This window comes from Theropithecus gelada, chromosome 2 (genome assembly GCF_003255815.1).
Source record: "Theropithecus gelada isolate Dixy chromosome 2, Tgel_1.0, whole genome shotgun sequence".
Lineage (NCBI taxonomy): Eukaryota > Metazoa > Chordata > Mammalia > Primates > Cercopithecidae > Theropithecus > Theropithecus gelada.
Genome location: NC_037669.1, coordinates 140282455 through 140302215, shown reverse-complemented (window position 1 = coordinate 140302215; position 19761 = coordinate 140282455). Strand labels below are relative to the sequence as shown.

General features: G+C 34.5%; 1 protein-coding gene across 1 annotated transcript; it reads left to right on the top strand.

Annotated features, from left to right (window-relative positions):
- The first annotated feature begins 10835 nt into the window (after nt 1–10835).
- SUCNR1 (succinate receptor 1) lies at nt 10836–19379 on the top strand. Its single transcript, XM_025375904.1, has 3 exons — nt 10836–10893; nt 16982–17037; nt 17693–19379. The coding sequence occupies exons 2-3, from the start codon at nt 17023–17025 to the stop codon at nt 18653–18655; spliced, it is 978 nt and encodes a 325-aa protein (XP_025231689.1). The 5' UTR covers nt 10836–10893; nt 16982–17022; the 3' UTR covers nt 18656–19379.
- The last annotated feature ends 382 nt before the right edge of the window (nt 19380–19761 follow it).

Genomic DNA, 19761 nt, shown 5'->3' with positions numbered 1-19761 from the left:
TAAGATTTTGTCTGGACATACAGGGACAAAGAAGGATTCTTCTTTCTTAGATGGGCACATTTGTAAGCACAGCAATGCAACATCCCTTTTCTAGTTTGAGTCAGACCTATATAGCACTTATGAGGCATTTGTGGCCAGAGTTATCAGGCCAGCTCATTTTACATTTCATTTCTTTTTCCTCACAGTACTTTCACAGTTTGTAATGAAACACATTAAATTGGCAGACATTTAAGAACACAGCCATATAAATGATAATCAGTACATTAAACACTATTAAGATAATATTTTATTTGGTATTATGATTTCATCTAACAGCAACATGTAACTTTAAACTAAGGCAGGTGCGAATCTGGATGTACATAATTTTCCTTCCAAGGATGGTGCAGCAGTCATTTATGTCATTACATAAACAATACTCTTAAATTTCATGATTCAAATAGGCAACACAATTTCAAGTCATTTATCATCTAGTTCCTGAAAGGCAACAATAAGGCACCAAAGCAGAATTGTCACTTTAAACTTAATGATCTCAATCATAAGTCATGTTTTCTTATTTGACAGATATTTTATTATTCTATATTTAGCTTATAAATGTGTGAAGGAAACATGGAATAAAATAAATCAATATTCAACACATTTAATATAGCATTTTCTCCCTTTAGGCCTAGATAGGTGGTTTAAGTCTGTCTGTATTAAGAAATTTAAAACTTCATTGCAGTCTGAGATGAGAGAAAGGGTTGTCTTAGAATTTAACGAGGGGAATAGGATTAAATAATATGATTTCCTTCAGCTTAAAAGGGATGCCATGAAGAAGATTGAGGAGTGTGCTGCGTTGAGATACTGTAGAGGAGAGGAGGCAGGATTCTCTTTCAAGGTTCCCAAACCTTTAACAGGACTCCTTCTAATGTCCACAGCCATAATTGCACAGATGTACCGGAATCCTCTATCCAAATAGGAGACATTCCTTATTCCTTGCTTGTGAGTGCATACCTGTGAGAAAAAGGGACTAGAAACTTTTAGAACATATGCTATAGTGCTTCGTATCACTATTATTGTTTGTAACTTACTGCAAGGAGAGAACTTGAGTGAACTCACCAAAGGGACTAAATAATTTTTCAGCAATCATTTCTGCAAATACTTGTTTAATTACCAGTCATTCACAATATTGTTTGTTATTTTTTTTCAACTAGATACCCCCTTGCAGATAAGGCAGCGTACTCCTTTAAGTCATGTTCGTGTTCCCTAATGCTAGTACAGTTTCTGCCAAAGAATAGTTTTAAAATGTGTGCCTGTTGGAAAAGTAGTCTCTGTGTGTGTGTGTGTGTGTGTGTGTGTTTGTGTGTGTGTGTGTGCGCGCGCGCGCGTGCAAGTGCGTTGGATGTGTTTGTCTTATATATATATTTCCCATAGGCAGTAATAATGACAAATGCAAGGATTTATGGAACGATGTACTGATAAATGTTTAACAACCAAGTCTTTGTAAAAAGTAGAGTCTGAGGAGAGAATGGTGCTGTTTTAAAGGGTTTGTCAATTTCCATAGTATAAATACCATCACTGTGGCCATGTTCAAGATATTACCTTGACCTCAACTAGCTTGAAAAGTTCCTGAAAATTTAACAATAAGTTATTATCAACTGGTGTAAGTGATGTGATGAACACATGAGTGCATTTTTTTATTTTGGTAGAAAAATTTATTTTCTTTTGTGTATATACCCAGTAATGGGATTGCTGGATTCATTGGTAGTTGTTTTAAGTTCTTCTAGAAATTGCTAAATTGTTTTCCACTGTGACTGAACTATTTGACCTTCCCACTAGCAGTGTATAAGCATTTCCTTTCTTTATGGCCTCACCAGCATCGGTTTTTTGACGTTTTAACAGTAGCCATCTTACTGGTGTGAGATGGTATCTCATTGTGGTTTTGACTTCCATTTTTCTGATGATTAGTGATGATGAGCATTTTTTTCCCTATGTTTGTTGGTCACTTGTATGTCTTCTTTTGAGAAGTATCTGTTCATGTCTTTTACCAACTTTTTAACAGGGTTATTTGTTCTTTGCTTGGGAAAAGAAAAATTCTTGACACTACACATTTTAAGAGGAAAGGTTCATATGGTAGAAACAAATAACTTATAATTAAATTAGAGCTCCTATATTAAGCCAAGATATACTAAGAATGGCATTGTTATTGGTAGGAACTTTCTGGAGAACTGTGTTGGAAAATATTTTGACGTTAAGTTTGAACACAGCAGCAACAACAGCATGACTGATAAATAATGTCCATAGACTCAAGCATGGGCAAAGGCAGCCCTTATGCCTGGTATTTAACATCCATGACCCAGCCTACAAATTTGCTTCATATATGAGAAAATCAAGGCTTAGATAATGACATGAGTTTTCAAGATGTCATATTACATTTTATTTCATTTACCAAATCAATAAAATGGGGAGACTGTCAGCCAGGAATTATGAAAAAGCTAAATAGATACTTGATATTCACTCAATCTTTTAAGAATTCAAACAATAACAAGAATCACATTGTGACTAGCTGAAGTGATATGGAAAGAAAAAGGAGATGTTCATGTGCTATGAGAACTTGTTGAGAATTATTAAAGGTTTTGAGTATAAAAAGGTTGTAAGTTTTCTGAGGTCACGTTTTATGCTTATTCTTTTATTTCACATGTTGCCTTGGACATAGCTGGTGATCAATATGTGTTTTTTTGAATTGATTATTGAAAAGAAGGTAGGATGTGAGACAGATAATGAAATATTGATGTCTGAGTTAAAACTATGGAAGAGAAATTAGAAGAGAAATATCAGATATTGCATTGTGAAGGGCTTTATTAAAATTATACTTTAAGTTCTACATGTGCAGAATGTGCAGGTTTGTTACATAGGTATACATGTTCCATGGTAGTTTGCTGCACCCATCAATCCGTCATCTACATTAGGTATTTCTCCTAATGCTATCCCTCCCCTTGCCCCCACCCCACAACAGGCCCCCATGTGGGATGTTCACCTCCCTGTGTCCTTGTGTTCTCATTGTTCAACTCTCACTTATGAGTGAGAACATGTGATGTTTGGTTTTCTGTTCCTGTGTTAGTTTGCTGAGAATGATGGTTTCCAGCTTCATTCATGTCCCTGCAAAGGACATGAGCTCATCCTTTTTTATGGCTGTGTAGTATTCCATGGTGTATATGTGCCACATTTTCTTTATTCAGTATAAAATTGATGGGCATTTGGGTTGGTTCCAAGTCTTTGCTATTCTGAATATTGCTGCAGTAAACGTGCATGTGTATGTGTCTTTATAGTAAAATGATTTATAATCCTTTGGGTATATACCCAATAATGGGATTGCTGGGTCAAATGGTATTTCTTGTTCTAGATTCTTGAAGAATCGCCACACTGTCTCCCACAATAGTTGAACTAATTTACACTCCCACCAACAGTGTAAAAGCATTCCTATTTCTCCACATCCTCTCCAGCATCTGTTGTTTTCTGACTTTTAATGATTGCCATTCTAACTGGCATGAGATGGTATCACATTGTGGTTTTGATTTGCATTTCTCTAATGACCAGTGATGATGAACTTTTTTGTTCATGTTTGTTGGCTGCATAAATGTCTTCTTTTGAGAAGTGCCTGTTCATATCCTTCACCCACTTTTTGAGGGGTTGTTTGTTTTTTTCTCGTAAATTTGTTTAAGTTCCTTGTAGATTCTGAATATTAGCCTGTGAAGGGCTTTTCTAATCATGGCTTCTCCTCCTCCTTTCATAATGCTTGGTATTTAACATTCCAGAATCTAATGCTACTGAAAACAGTTTTGTTTTATTTTCCCTGTATTCTAATCTCTGCTACAAATTAGCATTTCACCAGTTCCTGATAGATAAACGTACATGTCTTTGAAAAATGTAGAGTGAAAAGTGGGGAAATAGAATAAAAGGAAGGGCCACTTTCACTCAAAAAGTATGCTTCAAGTTTGAGGATGACAGGCTTTTTCAGTGACAAAACAAACTGATGCAGCTGTTGCATTTCACTGCAGCCACAGTGAACAAATGCAGACTTTTGTTTAAAGTAAATGGTCTTTTGGCAAAAGTTTCTGTGTTTCGAGGTCCTTTGACAGGGAGAAGACTTGTATCCCTTTCCCCAAGATGGGTGCATGGTGGAAAGTCAAACTGCTGTATTCTCTCTCTCAAACTTGCTATTGTTTTTCTTTCCTTCTTCTTCTTCTTCTTCTTCTTTTTTTTTTTTTTTTTTTTCTTCATGTTTTTTAGAGTAGACATTGCTAAGTCCTAGCCTGAGGATGGGTAAGAGTGACTTTCTCCTTTAACATCAGGAAGCAGCGTATACATACATACATACATACATATACATACCGCTGTCTAGGAGGGTTCTCTGCCACTCTCTGTTTCCCTAGGGTGAGCCCTAGCATTTCCATTGTGCACAAGACATTCTTCATTGTTCCCAGGGTCAGCCTTCCCAGCCATATCCCCTGTAACCACTCAGAGGCTGATGTCCTTGTTCTGATGATGAGGGATCTAAAGTGAATGACTTATAAGCACTTTTCTAAATCTGACAGTCCACGCATACTGTTTTGACTGGCAATAATTCTTTCAAGTAGCACAAGTCATGTTAGGATTTAAAGTTAGATTAATCTGAAAAGATACAATGTATGGACACATAAATAATAAATATAGGATAGGGAGATATTTTTAAAGCAGAGAATGAAGTATTTCCTTAACCCTTTACATTGTTTATAAAATTGTCAGACTGCTACATTCTGAAAATTCTTTTTTTGCTTTATTACAAAATTAACCGAATGGTGAAGTCAAATTTTATCAGCTTTACGTAAACAAATCAGCATAAAATATGTTTAAATTTAATGAGTACATTAATTATTATATTATAGCGATAAAGATACTAATACAAAGAAATCATGCCACTAAGTGTGTTATTAACAGGGGCAGGTAATTTTCTTTAATTCATAACACAGTCACAAGCCACTTAGCTCGCTTAATGAACACATACTCTTGTACTCCAGGGAATTTTGAAAACCTCTCAATTCAATTACTAGGATGCTCAATGAGATTCAATCAGATTGACTTCTTGTTCTTATTTCAAGGACTAATAATATATTCAAGCAAGTAAGATGAAGAGTGGTTAATTAGTAGCCAATTGAAAAAGTACATCAAGACGATAAACTAGCTGCTTTTTTGTTTTTATAAATAATGTAAAATATTCCAAGAATCAAGCAAATTTGTACAAAGTACAGTAAATATGACTGGAAGAGACTGAGTAGACGAGTAACCAATTAGCAAATTAATAAATTACTTTAATATTTTAGGCAAACTCTTTTTTTAAAAATAAAAAAAATGCCTTGATCAGATCAGCAACAGTTTAGAATGAAATGTGGCCTGGTGTGATGCCTCATGCCTGGATAGCAAAGTGCTATCCAGTACTTTGGGAGGCTGAGGTGGAAAGGTTGCCTGAGCTCGGGATATCGAGACCAGCCTGGGCAGCACTTTCTCAACAAAAAAACTTAAAAAAAAACAAAATTAACCAGACATGGTGGTGTGCACCTGTAGTGCCAGTTACTCAGAAGGCTGAGGGCAGGAGGATCGCTTGAGCCCAGGAGATCAGGGCTGCAGTGAGTTATGGTCGCGCTACTGCACTCCAGCCTGGGTGACAGAACAAGACCCTGTCTCAAAAATAAATAAATAAATAAATAAATAATAAAACTAAAAATACATATATATAGAGAGAGGGAATGAAATCTGTCTCTAATTTTACACAAATGCCTGAATTTCATATACTGCTATTTCTATTCAAGGAAACAAAACAACATTATTTTTGTAGAGAAACACCTGTGATTAAGGTTCACTACATATTATTAAAAATGAATTAGCTGTGGCATTTGAGTATAAACTGAAAGATAAAAGGTGAATTTGCTGTATTTCTAGGTTAATTGTTAGTACTTCAAGGAACTTAGAATAATTTAGCTGTAGTCAGATGCTTTTAAAAAATAATGTGGTTTAATTTAGCAGAACAATTCCTTTGAGTTATGCCCAGTACCAATAGATATGACACATATTTTTCTTAACTGTATAATCAGAATAAAGTCAATAATGCAAAAATGTCCATTAATAATGTAACTCTTAAATGACAAGGATTTTCATATGAAAAGGAAGTAGGCTACTTAGTGCCTATTTTGAATAGACCATTTTCCCTGGCAAAGTAAATTTGGTTAATATAATTTGTTGATTTCTAGAAGCCGGAAGAATTTTGAGACACTCACAAATACCTTCTACTGTGTTTTTCCTTTTGCTGTTTGTCCTTTATTATTTTGCTACATAAAACCATTTGTTGGAAAATGAAATAACCATGTAATCTTACTTATATCTATCCAGAAACACCAAAATATCCTCCTCAATAATCTTGATTTGTTTCAACTTCTGGGGGTTGTTATTATTATTATTTCTCCTTACAGGTTTAGAGGAAAGTCCTCGAATTAGATTAATTGCCCTCCTCTTTGCTTGTGATCCTTGAAATTAGCATGACCCTTAAACCAGTTTGTTTTCCACGCAGACTTTTGGGTTGTTAAACGTGTCTTGTAAAAATTCCCAGAGATGTTGCCAGGAGAATCATTCTATGAATACTTTAACTATTTATTTTTAACATGCTTGATTTCTTATCTAAAATGCTCTATTCTTTTTAGTTGGAAGATTTAAATTATTAAATTTGATAATCAATAAGTTTTATAACTAATAATTAAATTTAGTTTTAGTTTTAAACTTATTTTATTAAACTATGTAAAATTACCATATATAAGGTAAAAATGTTCCAATATCAATAATTTCATGTTTCAATCTAATATTTTCATCTTTACCATGAGTGACTCAGGAGAATAATGGAGAAGGGTTTGGATTCAGGAGTCAAACAGACAAGGCTTCAAATTATATAGCAAAATCGTGTATTAGCTGTGTGTTTGTGGATCATTTATTTAATCTTTGTTAGACCTTGATTTCTTTGTGATATTAATAGTATCCACTGCATTAAATTATTGTGAATATTAAAAGAATCATTGTATACACTGTGTTGTTATAGTGAATGCTGAAAAAATGTTAGAATTTATTATTATTATTATTATTTTTTAGACAGGATCCCACTTTGCCACTCAGTCTGGAGTAAAGTGATGCCATCATGATTCACTATGGTCTTGATATCCTGGGCTTAAGTGATCCTCCCACCTCAGCCACCTGAGTAGCTGGACTACAGGGGTGTGCCACACTCCCGGCTAATTTTTTCGATTTTTAGTAGAAGAGGTCTTGCTATATTGCCCAGGTTGTTTTGAATTCCTGAGCTCAAGTGATCCTCCTGCTTTGGCCTCCCAAAGTGCTGGGATTATAGGTGTGAGCCACTGGACCCAGAAAGAGTTATTATTAGCATAGGATTTAATTAATATTTATATTATATTTCCCACCATTTTCTTTTTCCTCTTGAATTTCCCAATTAGTTTGCCTGGTTTACATGAACTGCTCTTCAATTTCAAGCCCACTGCATTTTCAAACATTATATAATTTGATACTATGAACATTATGAGTTTGATGGGTAGGAATTATTATCCCCCTTTTCCAAACAAAGAAATCAGGTAATGTGTCTTTTTTCCAAAGATCACACAACTAGTAAAAGGCAAAACCAGGATAAGAACTCACTAATCTTTTTACCATGTGGGCTTTTATAAGGACCTTTTAAATGGATATTTCTGGGCAGCAAGTATTCTAACATCAATGGCATTGAATTACCATTATCATTTTAGAGAATGTCTTCTCTCATTTGTTATAAATTTCTATAATAGCCAACAATTATTTAGCAACTAATATGTACCTCATACTATACAACATATGTATATACTAGTACCTCATACTATATAGCATATGTACTTCTACTATATACATAACAACTCATAAGATTGATAACTCTCATTATCTCTGTTTTACAAACACAAAAACTGAAAGCTAGTAAGTAGTGAAGTCAATATTTGAAACAAAGCAGTTTGCCTCCAGGACCTATGCTCTTAAACACTGTGCTATACCACCTCTTAGCAAATAGTAGTGCAAGCTTTTAAAAAATACTTATTTTAAAAAATGTTCACCGTTGTACTTAACTCTTAACTTTTTTTTTCTTTTTCTTTTCTTTCTTTTTTTTTTTTTTTTTTTGAGACAGGGTCTCACTCTGTCTCCCAGGTTGGAAGGCAGTGGCACAAGCATGGCTCACGCAGCCTTGGCCTCCCCAGGTTCGGGCAATCCTCAAGCCTCCCGAGTAGCTGAAACTAAAGGCACGCACCACCATGCCCCAGCTAATTTTTGCACTTTTTGTAAAGATAGGGTTTTGCTATTTTGCCCAGGCTGGTCTCCAATTCTTGGGCTCAAGGGATCTGCCTGCCTTGGTCTCCCAAATTACTGAAATTACAGGTGTGAGTCACCATGCCCGGCCAGTACTGCAAACTTTCACTGACTTTCAAACTTCCATTGATTCTCAAGCAGTGCAGAATCTCAACATGTTATATGTGGGGGAAAAAAAAAAGAAAGACAAAACAAAAACTTTGCCCCCTCAAACTTTGATGTGCTATACTGAATAGAAATAGTTTCTGAGGAGGTTTCTACTCTCATAGGCAGAACTGGCTACATATCTAGTAGAGACCAGTGCAAAAGAAAAATATGGGGTCCCCTGTTAAGAAATTATGAAACATTTTAATCAAGAATGTGACAGTAGAGCATTAATTCAAGTGTGTGATCTTTTTGAGTGTGAGGCACTGTGAGACTACACAGTAGCATGCCATGAAACCTGCCCAGCTCACAGGGTCATAATCCTGAATCCAGCCTTGTTCCTGTGCAGCTATCCTTTTGCAGACCTGCATAAAGCTTTGTAGCAGAAATACTGGTGACCTTTTAGTAAGTCTTTCCCAGAAACACTCTAGTTTCTCAACTGAGAGCATTCTGAGGAAACAGGAAGTAGGACTTGGGAGGGATGCAAGGCTACCGGGCTCCAGTCTAAAGGACTTGTACTATGAAAAAGGAGAAGTGTAGACCAATTTTTGTCTTAGCAGCCAGAGTGAGATGGTAGTCAGGAAGTGGGGAGAAGAAAGAGGAAGCTCTTGGGAACTCCCACCACCCCACAAAGGGGGAATTACCCTTTTCTTCCATCAGAATGGCGGCAGAAACCTGTGAAATACATCCATTTGTCTTTGTTTCTTGGAAGGGGTTCATGTTAATTTATGTCTAAAATTAACAAGCCTAGCATTGGTTATTCAAATGCTTTTTGCCCGTTTAAAAATATAGACAAAAATAATGTTTTAACCTTTCTTCCTTCTAAAAGTAGAAAAGAGATGCGTCACTGAAAAATACCTGTTATTAATTCTTAGACTTTGTTGTGCACAAAAGTATTGTCATTCAATTCTGTAGGCAGTCAAGAATCAGAGTCAGTGCTTTTAGAATCCAAGTATATAGGCTTAAGCTCTGGTCCCTGCCCTTATTGATTCTGCAATCTTGAGAAAGTTAATTCACCTTTCTGAGCCTTAGCTTTTTAATCTGCAAAATGAGAAAAATCTTAAATCATAACAACCTCAGAGGCTTACTATATGCATTTGATGCATAAAGGTACTTAGTGTAATATCTGCCTGGCACATCACAAGAACTCAACAAATTATAGATGTTTTTATTTCGTGTAAATACACATGTTTGTATACATAAATATTCATACATGTATAAATATATTTTACACATGTATATACTTTAAAGTGTGTAATATTTACACATATGTATGTCTATATGTATGTGTATATATACATACATATATTTTGAAGATTCTGAGTTTTAAGCTGTCAGATATTGGTGAGGGGAAATGCTTAGCTAGGAGGATGCCTGTAACAGAGCTTCTTTTTGGGCTTCTGCCTGTCATTGCTAACTCAATATTCAACTTACACAGCATTTAAATTGAATTACTGCTGCCTGCACAATTATGGGCTTTCTTAGTATAATTCCTACGCTTCACATCAAGAAGACTGAGTGTTTTCTTGAATCTAAACCTAATATAATGCTCAGAAAAAGCCAGGTATGCTTCCTGGCTGAGGTGGTGGTAATGTATTCCAGGTGTTTTGCAGAGCATCAATTGGGATATATAAATTGCCATCTATTAAGCTTATCTTACTTAGCATCTCTCCCCCTAATCCCTAGCCATCTGATATATCCGCTATGTGTTTCTTGAATTTAATCACAGAAAATAAAATGGAAAATAACTTGAAGCTCTAGTATCTTTTTGCTAGTATACCAACATAGCATGTATCCAGGTTTCCCTTTAAAATTTCAGTTTTATAGTTCCTTCAAAGTTATTGAAACCAGAAGTATCATTATTACATTCTCAATATAAAATTCACCAAGAAAATTAATTTTAAAAAAGAAGAAAAGCAGAGGCATCTGTATTCCCAATATAAACAGTATTTACCACATCTTACTGTTTAAATATGAAAATAAGGAATGCTTCTCTGTTCCTTTGGTAGTGGATCAAATAATTTCAACAGTGTTTTTTAAAAAATCTATCTCATAAATGTGGTTCCTGTGAGATGAGTTACTTGTTTTTTGTCATTCAATTGAGAAATTGAATGTGAAAATGAAATAAATGTGAATGTGAAAATAAAAGTCTCACAAAAATTCCCCTGCATGAACATCTCTGACTGGGAGGTTTGACTGAATAAATTATTCCTGGGCTTTTGAATTATTAATCTTGGCTGCAAGATATGCAAATAAGACTGTACTAACCATGTCCAACGGCACAGCACTGGGTCAGAAGGTATATCCTGCTGCTGGCAGAGTTCCTGTCAAGGGATCAGGTCTTTCAAGAGAATGGTAAGCTACATGGCAAATTGTGCCTCTCAGTGTATAAAGTAAGGCCAGATTTCCTTCTAAAGGTGGCCTGTGAGTAATTAAGGTTTTCAGTATTAAGTGTTTAAATTAATTCTATATAAATAGATGTAAAACAGCAAAAGAATTGAAACAAAAAGTCATTTTTATCTCTACATTTATTTTTCAACAAATTAACTGTCTTTTTTTAGTTGTCAAATACTAATTTTATTTTATTTAAAGGGATTTATTATACTTGCTAACATCTCAGCAACTTATATTTCTACAAAATAGTAATTGGATTTACTTAAATAAAGATAACTACTTATGGGGAAAAATTAAAGTTCCTAAATGATTTGAAACAATCATGTGTGTGTGTGTATACACACACACACACACACACACATATATATTTTTCTTTTTCTTTTCTTTTTTTTTTTTTTTTTGAGACAGAGTTTCACTCTTGTGAGTGCAATGGTGTGATCTCGGCTCACTGCAACCTCTGCCTCTGGGGTTCAAGCAATTCTCCTGCCTCAGCCTCCCAAGTAGGTTACAGGTGCCCACCACCACGCCCGGCTAATTTATTTTGTATTTTTTAGTAGAGACGGAGTTTCACCATGTTGGTCAGGCTGGTCTCGAACTCCTGACCTCAGGAGATCCACCCACCTCAGCCTCTCCAAGTGTTGGGATTCCAGGTGTGAGCCACTGCTCTGGGACATCATATTTTTATGTTTAGAAAATAATGTATTGGGGCAATTTTCAGGCATCCTAAAAATTAAATTTAACATTTATGTGCATAAAAATGATATTATCTAATAACATAATTTACTTAGGAAAAATGAAAAATTGCAGAAACCATTTCTACTATACCTTCCATAACTTTTCAAATGTGTGTGGTATTCTTAAAGAAATTAATACACAATTTGTGCCATACTATTACTTTTTAATGTCTTAATTTCTGGTGTAATGTATGAAATACATAAAAATAAAGTTACAAATGTTAAATTATTATATCTTGTCAGTGTGAATACATATTTTTGCTCAAATTGTTTAGTAATCAAAACAGTAATTTGTTAAAAAAATTCTCATGTTACCATGTAAATTCGCCTTAAGGTAGCACTTAAAAGTAAACATTTTACAAGTGTTATTTGTTTAATTGTGAAGACTATAAAAACAAACAATTAAAAAACTAAGAAAGTATCAAATATATATATTTTAAAGTAAATTTCAGAAATGCAGATTTTCAAAAGACCAAATTTTTTAAGTAAAAAACATTTTCAAATTAAAAATTAGTATTATTGATCTGCTTATGTGAGTAAATTAGATATTGTTTCTAGTTCAATAATTCTAAGTTTTAGATATATTTTTAGACTTGAAACTAATGATTTCACTTTAATTTCTGCTCTTAAAAAAAAGAAAAAAAACCTGTTCAAAATAATTCATCCAAATCAGTTACAATCTATCACTATTTCCATTTCCTAAAAATTAAGAATATAACTACTAGATAGCAGAAGAGAGAATATGAATTTTTCATGAGGGAATTTTCTCTGTAATTGGGAGCCTTGCTTAAAGGAGCAACTTACTTCATATGTTTATAGAATTGTGATACCACACTAAAAACATACCCAACTACAAATATATCCAATTTGAAATATAGTACCTTCAAAATTGTGTATCCTGGTGAAGTTAAGTTGGTCTGCAAATATTGGACAGCTCATATTTATAAAATCATAACCTATTAGAATTATGAACTTAGAAAAAAGAATGAAACAAATGTATCATAAAAGATTATAAAGCATCATAAAAATATAATCTCATTTTTATAAATATAAATTCAGGTAAATATTAAAGTGTAGAACAGTACCCAAATATTAGGAGTGGTCTGTTTACAGACAATTTTTATTTCTTATTTTTGCCTATTTGATTTTATGAGTGTTACACAATTATCAATAATTTTATACACACATTTTAAAAAGCTGTTTCAAAAAAATGAAGAAACAACTCTATGAGAAGCAAGACAAATATGATAATTTAGCCATTCATTTTTCTTATTTCAGATCTACTCCTTCCCTATTTCTCCATCAATCCCCAATCTTCTGGACTACTGTAAAGCAGAAGGCTCCTTAATTTTTATGTGACCCGTCACTTGCCTAAATGATAGTTGCAGGAAATTGGACTCTAGTTGCACAAGTCTTTATGGCTATATTTTCCTTCCATTGTAGTCAAATCTTTCTGCTGTGCACAATACATAAGCTATTAACATTTCCAGTGGTGACTAGGCAGAAAGATAAACCTTATGACCAGAAAAAAAGGAAATGCAAAAGTGAAACAAATTTCCTGTGTCAAGGAAACTTTCTTGAAACAAATTCAAGAAAATTTGAATTTGTGCACCAGCTTTTTGAGTACCCCCAAAATAATAAAAGTTCAGAAATAAGGCCTGAAATGGTCCAACATTTAAAACTTGGGCAAAGAAGGATTAAGCCACGAAAGAGCCTGAAAATGGAGAAAGGAGGAAAACAAGGAGATTGTTGTGTCATAGAAGATAGGAAGAGTGTTTCCAGAAAGTGTGGATTTAAAAGCTACTGAGAATAAAGAACAATAGTAAAAACTGACCATTGAGCTAAAAAAATGAAGTTTGTTAATAATATTTTAAAGTCTATTGACATTTTTGCTATATTTCTAGAAGTTTAAAGTTTTTAATATTATCAAATAGATGCCAATTTTGAGAGAAAAAAATGATAGGAAATTTAGGTAAAAGGAGAAAGGACATAATAAAAACTACCTGCAGTCTCATCATTTGAAATAAAACTATTAATACTTTGATGCATGTCTTTCTAGACTTCTTATGCTTATTGATTTCAGGTGTCATTTCTTAATTAAAGGCTTCAATTTTAAAATTTATCATGGAAGATATACATTTAATTTTGCCTTATTCAAATGTGTTTCTAAACTACAGCTACTATTACTACAATTACCAATTTTTAATACTTATCATATTATATATTGTGTTGACTTTCATAGTGAAATAAGTGATGAGCTTAATCTGATGGTCTTGTTACTTATCTGGCCTTGGAGAAAATATTTATTAAAATGCTTATAAATAGTCAGGTGTTTATATTCATCTCTTCACTCAACAAAGATTTATAGACCACCTACTATCTGCTTGTCACTGTGCCAGATATGGACAATAAAAATGAGTAAGACAAAGTTATAAAAAATTCTAAGAAGTTTAGTATACAATGAAAGCATAAATGGGAGGATCTAGTTTAGACTGAGGGTCAGACAGCCTACCTTGGGAAACCTACACTTGAACAGAGGTATGAAAGAAGTATAGATATAAGACAAATATACGATGGGCCAGGAATCACAGGACAAAAACAGCAGTGAAAAGAGAGTCAGATAGAGGGACTGCACATGAAGAAGGCTCTCTGTGCATTCAAGGAGCATGAAGAAAGATGAGTTAGGAGGAGAGTAATGCCAAGCAAAATTGAAGTGGGTACAGGGGCTAGATCATGCAGACCTTGATGTCCCCATTAAGGATTTTAGACTATATTCCTTGGATAGTGGAAAGTTAATTAAGGGTTTTGATCAAGAAAAGCTATATGACCAGATTTTGAGTTGTAGTTTTTCATGACTGTTTAGGTATAATGGTAAACATGAATTGATGAGGGCCAGAGAGGATGTGAAGAGACAATAGGATAATGTGACATAGTGCAAAATAGAGATGAGAATAGCTTGGACGAGAATGATAATGAAAGCTATGGAGCAGTAATGGCAGATTTGAGAAACATCCAGACATTACAGTCAACAAACATGTAGTTTATTCATTATTGGCATTGAGTTTTAGATGACCTGGAGGATATTGCTTAGATTTTGGGGTGAGCACCTGGGTACATGGCAGAACCATTTACTGAAATAGGTGGATATGCTGTAGGCTTGGTAAGGAACTTGGAGAATTTAGTTTAGGATTTCTAGAGGCAGAAAAACCTGAGAAAAATCAATCAATGGCAATAAACAACTACAGTTTGTTAGGCAGATACAAGCCGGGCTGGAAATCTGGGAGTTGTTGATGTATAGCTGGTCATCAAACCTCAACAGTGAATAACATCATTTAGGTCAATCTGTAGAAAGATGGAGCCCAGAAATTAGCCTTGAGGAACTCAACATTTAATGCTTGAGCCAAGAAGACTTGAGCCCCAAAAGTGCCTGCAAAGAACAAGCAGGGAGAAACAAGGGAAACTAGCATATTGCCATGTCTCAGAAGTCAAAGGAAGAGTGTTTCCGGAAGACAGCCTATGAAAAACAACTGATAAATAAAATAAGATTAGTGAAAAATGATTATTGGAATGAGCAATGTGGAGGCTACTTGGAGGACTGGTAGGTCTGCAGCCAAACTGGAGTAAATTGAAAGGGAATGGGGTGTCGAGATGTCAAAACACTTAGTGAGATGACTCTTTTCAGAAATCAAACTATGAAGAGGAGAGGAACATGTGAAACTAGGGAGAGTTGTTTATGTTGCTCCTTATTTTAAGACTGAAAAGATGAGAGTGTTTAAATTCTGATGGAAAAGAGGAGATGAAGACTGAAGATGAGGTGAAGAATGCCGAAGAGTCAGAAAAGAGGAAATAATGGTACCATAGGAATACTGAGAATTTGGGAATGAGTTGGATCTAGAGTAAGCTCAACAAATGGTCTCTATCTCAATGAACTAGGAGGTAAAACCATTTGCTAATAATGAGTAAGGTAGAGTAAATGAGAAAAGTTTTAAGCGATTAAAAAATATGGAATGGAGAAATATAGGAATATGCTGGCAATATGAGAGAGCAGTAGAATTAGGTGACCTCAAAGACAGAGAGAAACCAATCTGCTTTATTCTTCAGCAGCATTCATGTGTCTGCTGCTTGAGAAAGTTCCCATGCAGCTTTGTCTGGAATTGGACTTAGTGGCAGGTTGCCATAGAAGGATTAGAGAGACTCAGAAAAATGTATAATGTTTTAAAGTAAGTGATTAAAAATAACTTTTCAAAATGTTAAACTCATCATATCTACAACTCTGTGACTTATTTGCATAAATACAACACTCAAAACAACAATGATCTTTAACTTAAGTAAACCACTTGAATTTGACAAAAATACAGGAGTTTTCCAGATGCCTTATCATAACAAATTATACTGAATTTTGCATACTTATAAAAAGCAATTTAGGTGCATTTATTCTTATTATGTTCTATTTACCAAAATTCTATATTGAAAGAATTGTTTGCAACTAATACTCAGAAGCCTACTTGACAAGGAGGTTTTTAGAACATTTTGTTTTCAACCTTGGGTTTCCTCACTAGAAATAAGTAACATTTAATGTTTAACAATGGCAATCCAGTACATTTTTCAGATAATTAAAGTTATTGAAATACCCTATCCAATCACAATCTGGCCTCGTGACAAGAGGAAAAAATGGTAGGTTAGCAAGACACTTGAGGTTTGAGTGAGTCAGGTTGCTTATTTCCATGGTACATATTCAGAAGGCATTGCAATAAAGGTCTTTTACTAAGTATACGACCTAGGCAAGTGCCATGGTCTTAATATTGGTGTCTTCTCAAACTGTATGTTGGAACCTAATAGTATTAAGAGATGGGGCCTTTTGGAAAGTGATGAAGCCATGAAGACTTTGCCTTCATGAATGCGATTGGTACCCTGTGAAAGAAGTTTAAGGGAGCTGCCTTGCCCCTTCTGACACTGTTGTGAGGACACAACAGCCACTATTTTTGAAGCAGAGGCTGACTTTTCATCAGACACCAAATCTGCTGACACCTTGATCTTGGACTTTGCAGCCTATAGAACTGTGAGAAATAAATTTCTATTTTATATAAATTACCCAGTCTGAGGCATATCATCTTTCAATAAATAATGACCAATGTTAATATTACTAAGATTTTCAGTTTCATATTTTGAATTTTTAAAAATTAAGTTTTAAAACTGAAGTTGTATCATAGTTTATGAATTTAATACAATATGCAGAATTGTTTAGCAATATGGAAACAAGTAAAAGCTTAAAATAGTAAGACTGACGTTCTAAAAATTCTTATTTCCCTTTCTAGGTTATGGTTTAACTCAGAAGAATTTGTTGAGCAACTACAATATGCTGGGGACTGTGGTATGTTTACAGACACAAAAGTGAATTCAAAATCTTCTCTTCAATTATTTTATCACACTTTCCCTTTGTTTCTTTGCTATTTGTCAAGCCCTCTATGTGTGTTTCCACCTTAATGCCTTCACATGTGCTCTTTCTTATGCCTGGAACACTTCCTGCAAATATAGATATGTCTCTTTCACTTTCTTCATTGAGGTTTTTGTTTAAATGTCATCCTGTATAAAAGCCTCACCCTTATCACCACATATAAAAAATAACTCACTGCCACCCTCCATCCCAAAACTTTCTAACATTTACCTTCTCATATGTTTTTATGCATAGCACTTATTATCAGTATCGTTCATTGTTTAGTTCCTGATTCTTCCCAAGAGAGTATAAATTGTTAGAGATTAGGAACTTTGATTTATTCACCACTGTTATCTCCCATGCCTGAAATTATATTCAGCACATAGTTGAAAGGTATTCAAAAATATTTGTTAAAATAATACATTAATGACATATATGTATATATGTATATGTATGTATGCTTTCCTTACCAATGTAACCCACTTTCTATAGTTCACCATTCAAGTGTTTTTCATTATTATTATGTTCTGCACAGTTTTGTCATTAGTCACAGTCTAGTGTTTAATCCTTATATTTTCTTTCTCTTTTTAAGGCATGGAATGCAACTTGCGAAAACTGGCTGGCAGCAGAGGCTGCCCTGGAAAAGTATTACCTTTCCATTTTTTATGGGATTGAGTTCGTTGTGGGAATCCTTGGAAATACCATTGTTGTTTATGGCTACATCTTCTCTCTGAAGAATTGGAACAGCAGTAATGTCTATCTCTTTAACCTCTCTATCTCTGACTTCGCTTTTCTGTGTACCCTCCCCATGCTGATAAGGAGTTATGCCAATGGAAACTGGATATATGGAGACGTGCTCTGCATAAGCAACCGATATGTGCTCCATGCCAACCTCCATACCAGCATTCTCTTTCTCACCTTTATCAGCATAGATCGATACTTGGTAATTAAGTATCCTTTCCGAGAACACCTTCTGCAAAAGAAAGAGTTTGCTATTTTAATCTCCTTTGCCATTTGGGTTTTAGTAACGTTAGAGTTACTGCCCATACTTCCCATTATAAATCCTGTTATAACTGACAATGGCACCACCTGTAATGATTTTGCAAGTTCTGGAGACCCCAACTACAACCTCATTTACAGCATGTGTCTAACACTGTTGGGGTTCCTTATTCCTCTTTTTGTAATGTGTTTCTTTTATTATAAGATTGCTGTCTTCCTAAAGCAGAGGAGTAGACAGGTTGCTCCTGCTCTACCCCTTGAAAAGCCTCTCAACTTGGTCATCATGGCAGTGGTAATCTTCTCCGTGCTTTTTACACCCTATCATGTCATGCGGAATGTGAGGATCGCTTCACGCCTGGGGAGCTGGAAGCAGTATCAATGCGCTCAGGTTGTCATCCACTCCTTTTACATTGTGACACGACCGTTAGCTTTTCTGAACAGTGTCATCAACCCTGTCTTCTATTTTCTTTTGGGAGATCACTTCAGGGACATGCTGATGAATCAACTGAGACACAACTTTAAATCCCTTACCTCCCTTACCTCCAGAGAAAAGTGAGGTGTTTGTGAAACAAACAGATGATTGTTTTACAAATGCATCTGTAAGCCAGTTACAGTTTGCTTTAACTCGTAAATATCAATCAGAGAGTGTCACAGATTTAACCTTCATCTAAAGACAAGTTGTACCCAGAGTATGCGAACAGAATGGGACGACAAGAATGTACTGGTTTCTTCTCCTAAGAACTGAAAGGAGTTGGATTGCCTCATGTTTGGGCATGTAACTCCAAAATACTAGGTGTTTTAAGGCTTTCTCACTCAGTGCAAAAATGGAAGATATATAAAGCAACAAGTTGTCTGCATTTGATCATTGGTCAGATTGTAAAAAAAAAAAAATTGTTTTGGCAACATTCTCTATGTTATTCTTATTCATATGATCCTAGAACTTTATGTGAGAACTGAATAGCAGAAGATGTATTATTAAATATTTTTCAGAAGTTGTGCTGTTAAGCAAATTTAAAGTCAACAGTAATAATGATTAAGAAAGCAATATAAGAAAGCAATATAATGAGTTCAAGGATATCTATCTGATATATTTTTTATATTCATCATGAATTGGGGTAGTCTTTTAATATATCTATCCTTTTTTGTTGTATGGTTTATAGTAGAAAGAATCTTACTTTAAATTAAAAAGAACCTAAAGAGATAATTCAACAAAAGTAGAGAATATGTTTGAGCTTGTCGGGAAATTTAGATATTAAAATACTAGAGAGATACACCAAGGATATTTGAATAATAAAAAAAAAAGATTTGTAGAACACAACGTGCCTATCGGGAAACCCAAAGCAAAACAGAGCAAAAGTGAGTACATCATTTTAAATAATGATTTTGCCATCTGGCATTTTATTATCATAATTTGACCACCAGTGCATGAAAATATATTAAAGTTCATTAGCCTTCTGCTCTTGATTTAATAGTGAACTTTAAAATATATTAATATCATAAACCAGCAAATGAGGACAAATAAACTGATAATAGTAGATTCATTGGGATAGTTTTCCCTTTTGGAGGGAAAGTCACAATTTTTTTCCATGATCCCCCTTTTTTTGTAAACACTGGAATAATTTACAAGGATAACTTTATTGCAGCGAGAGTGAATCACATCTG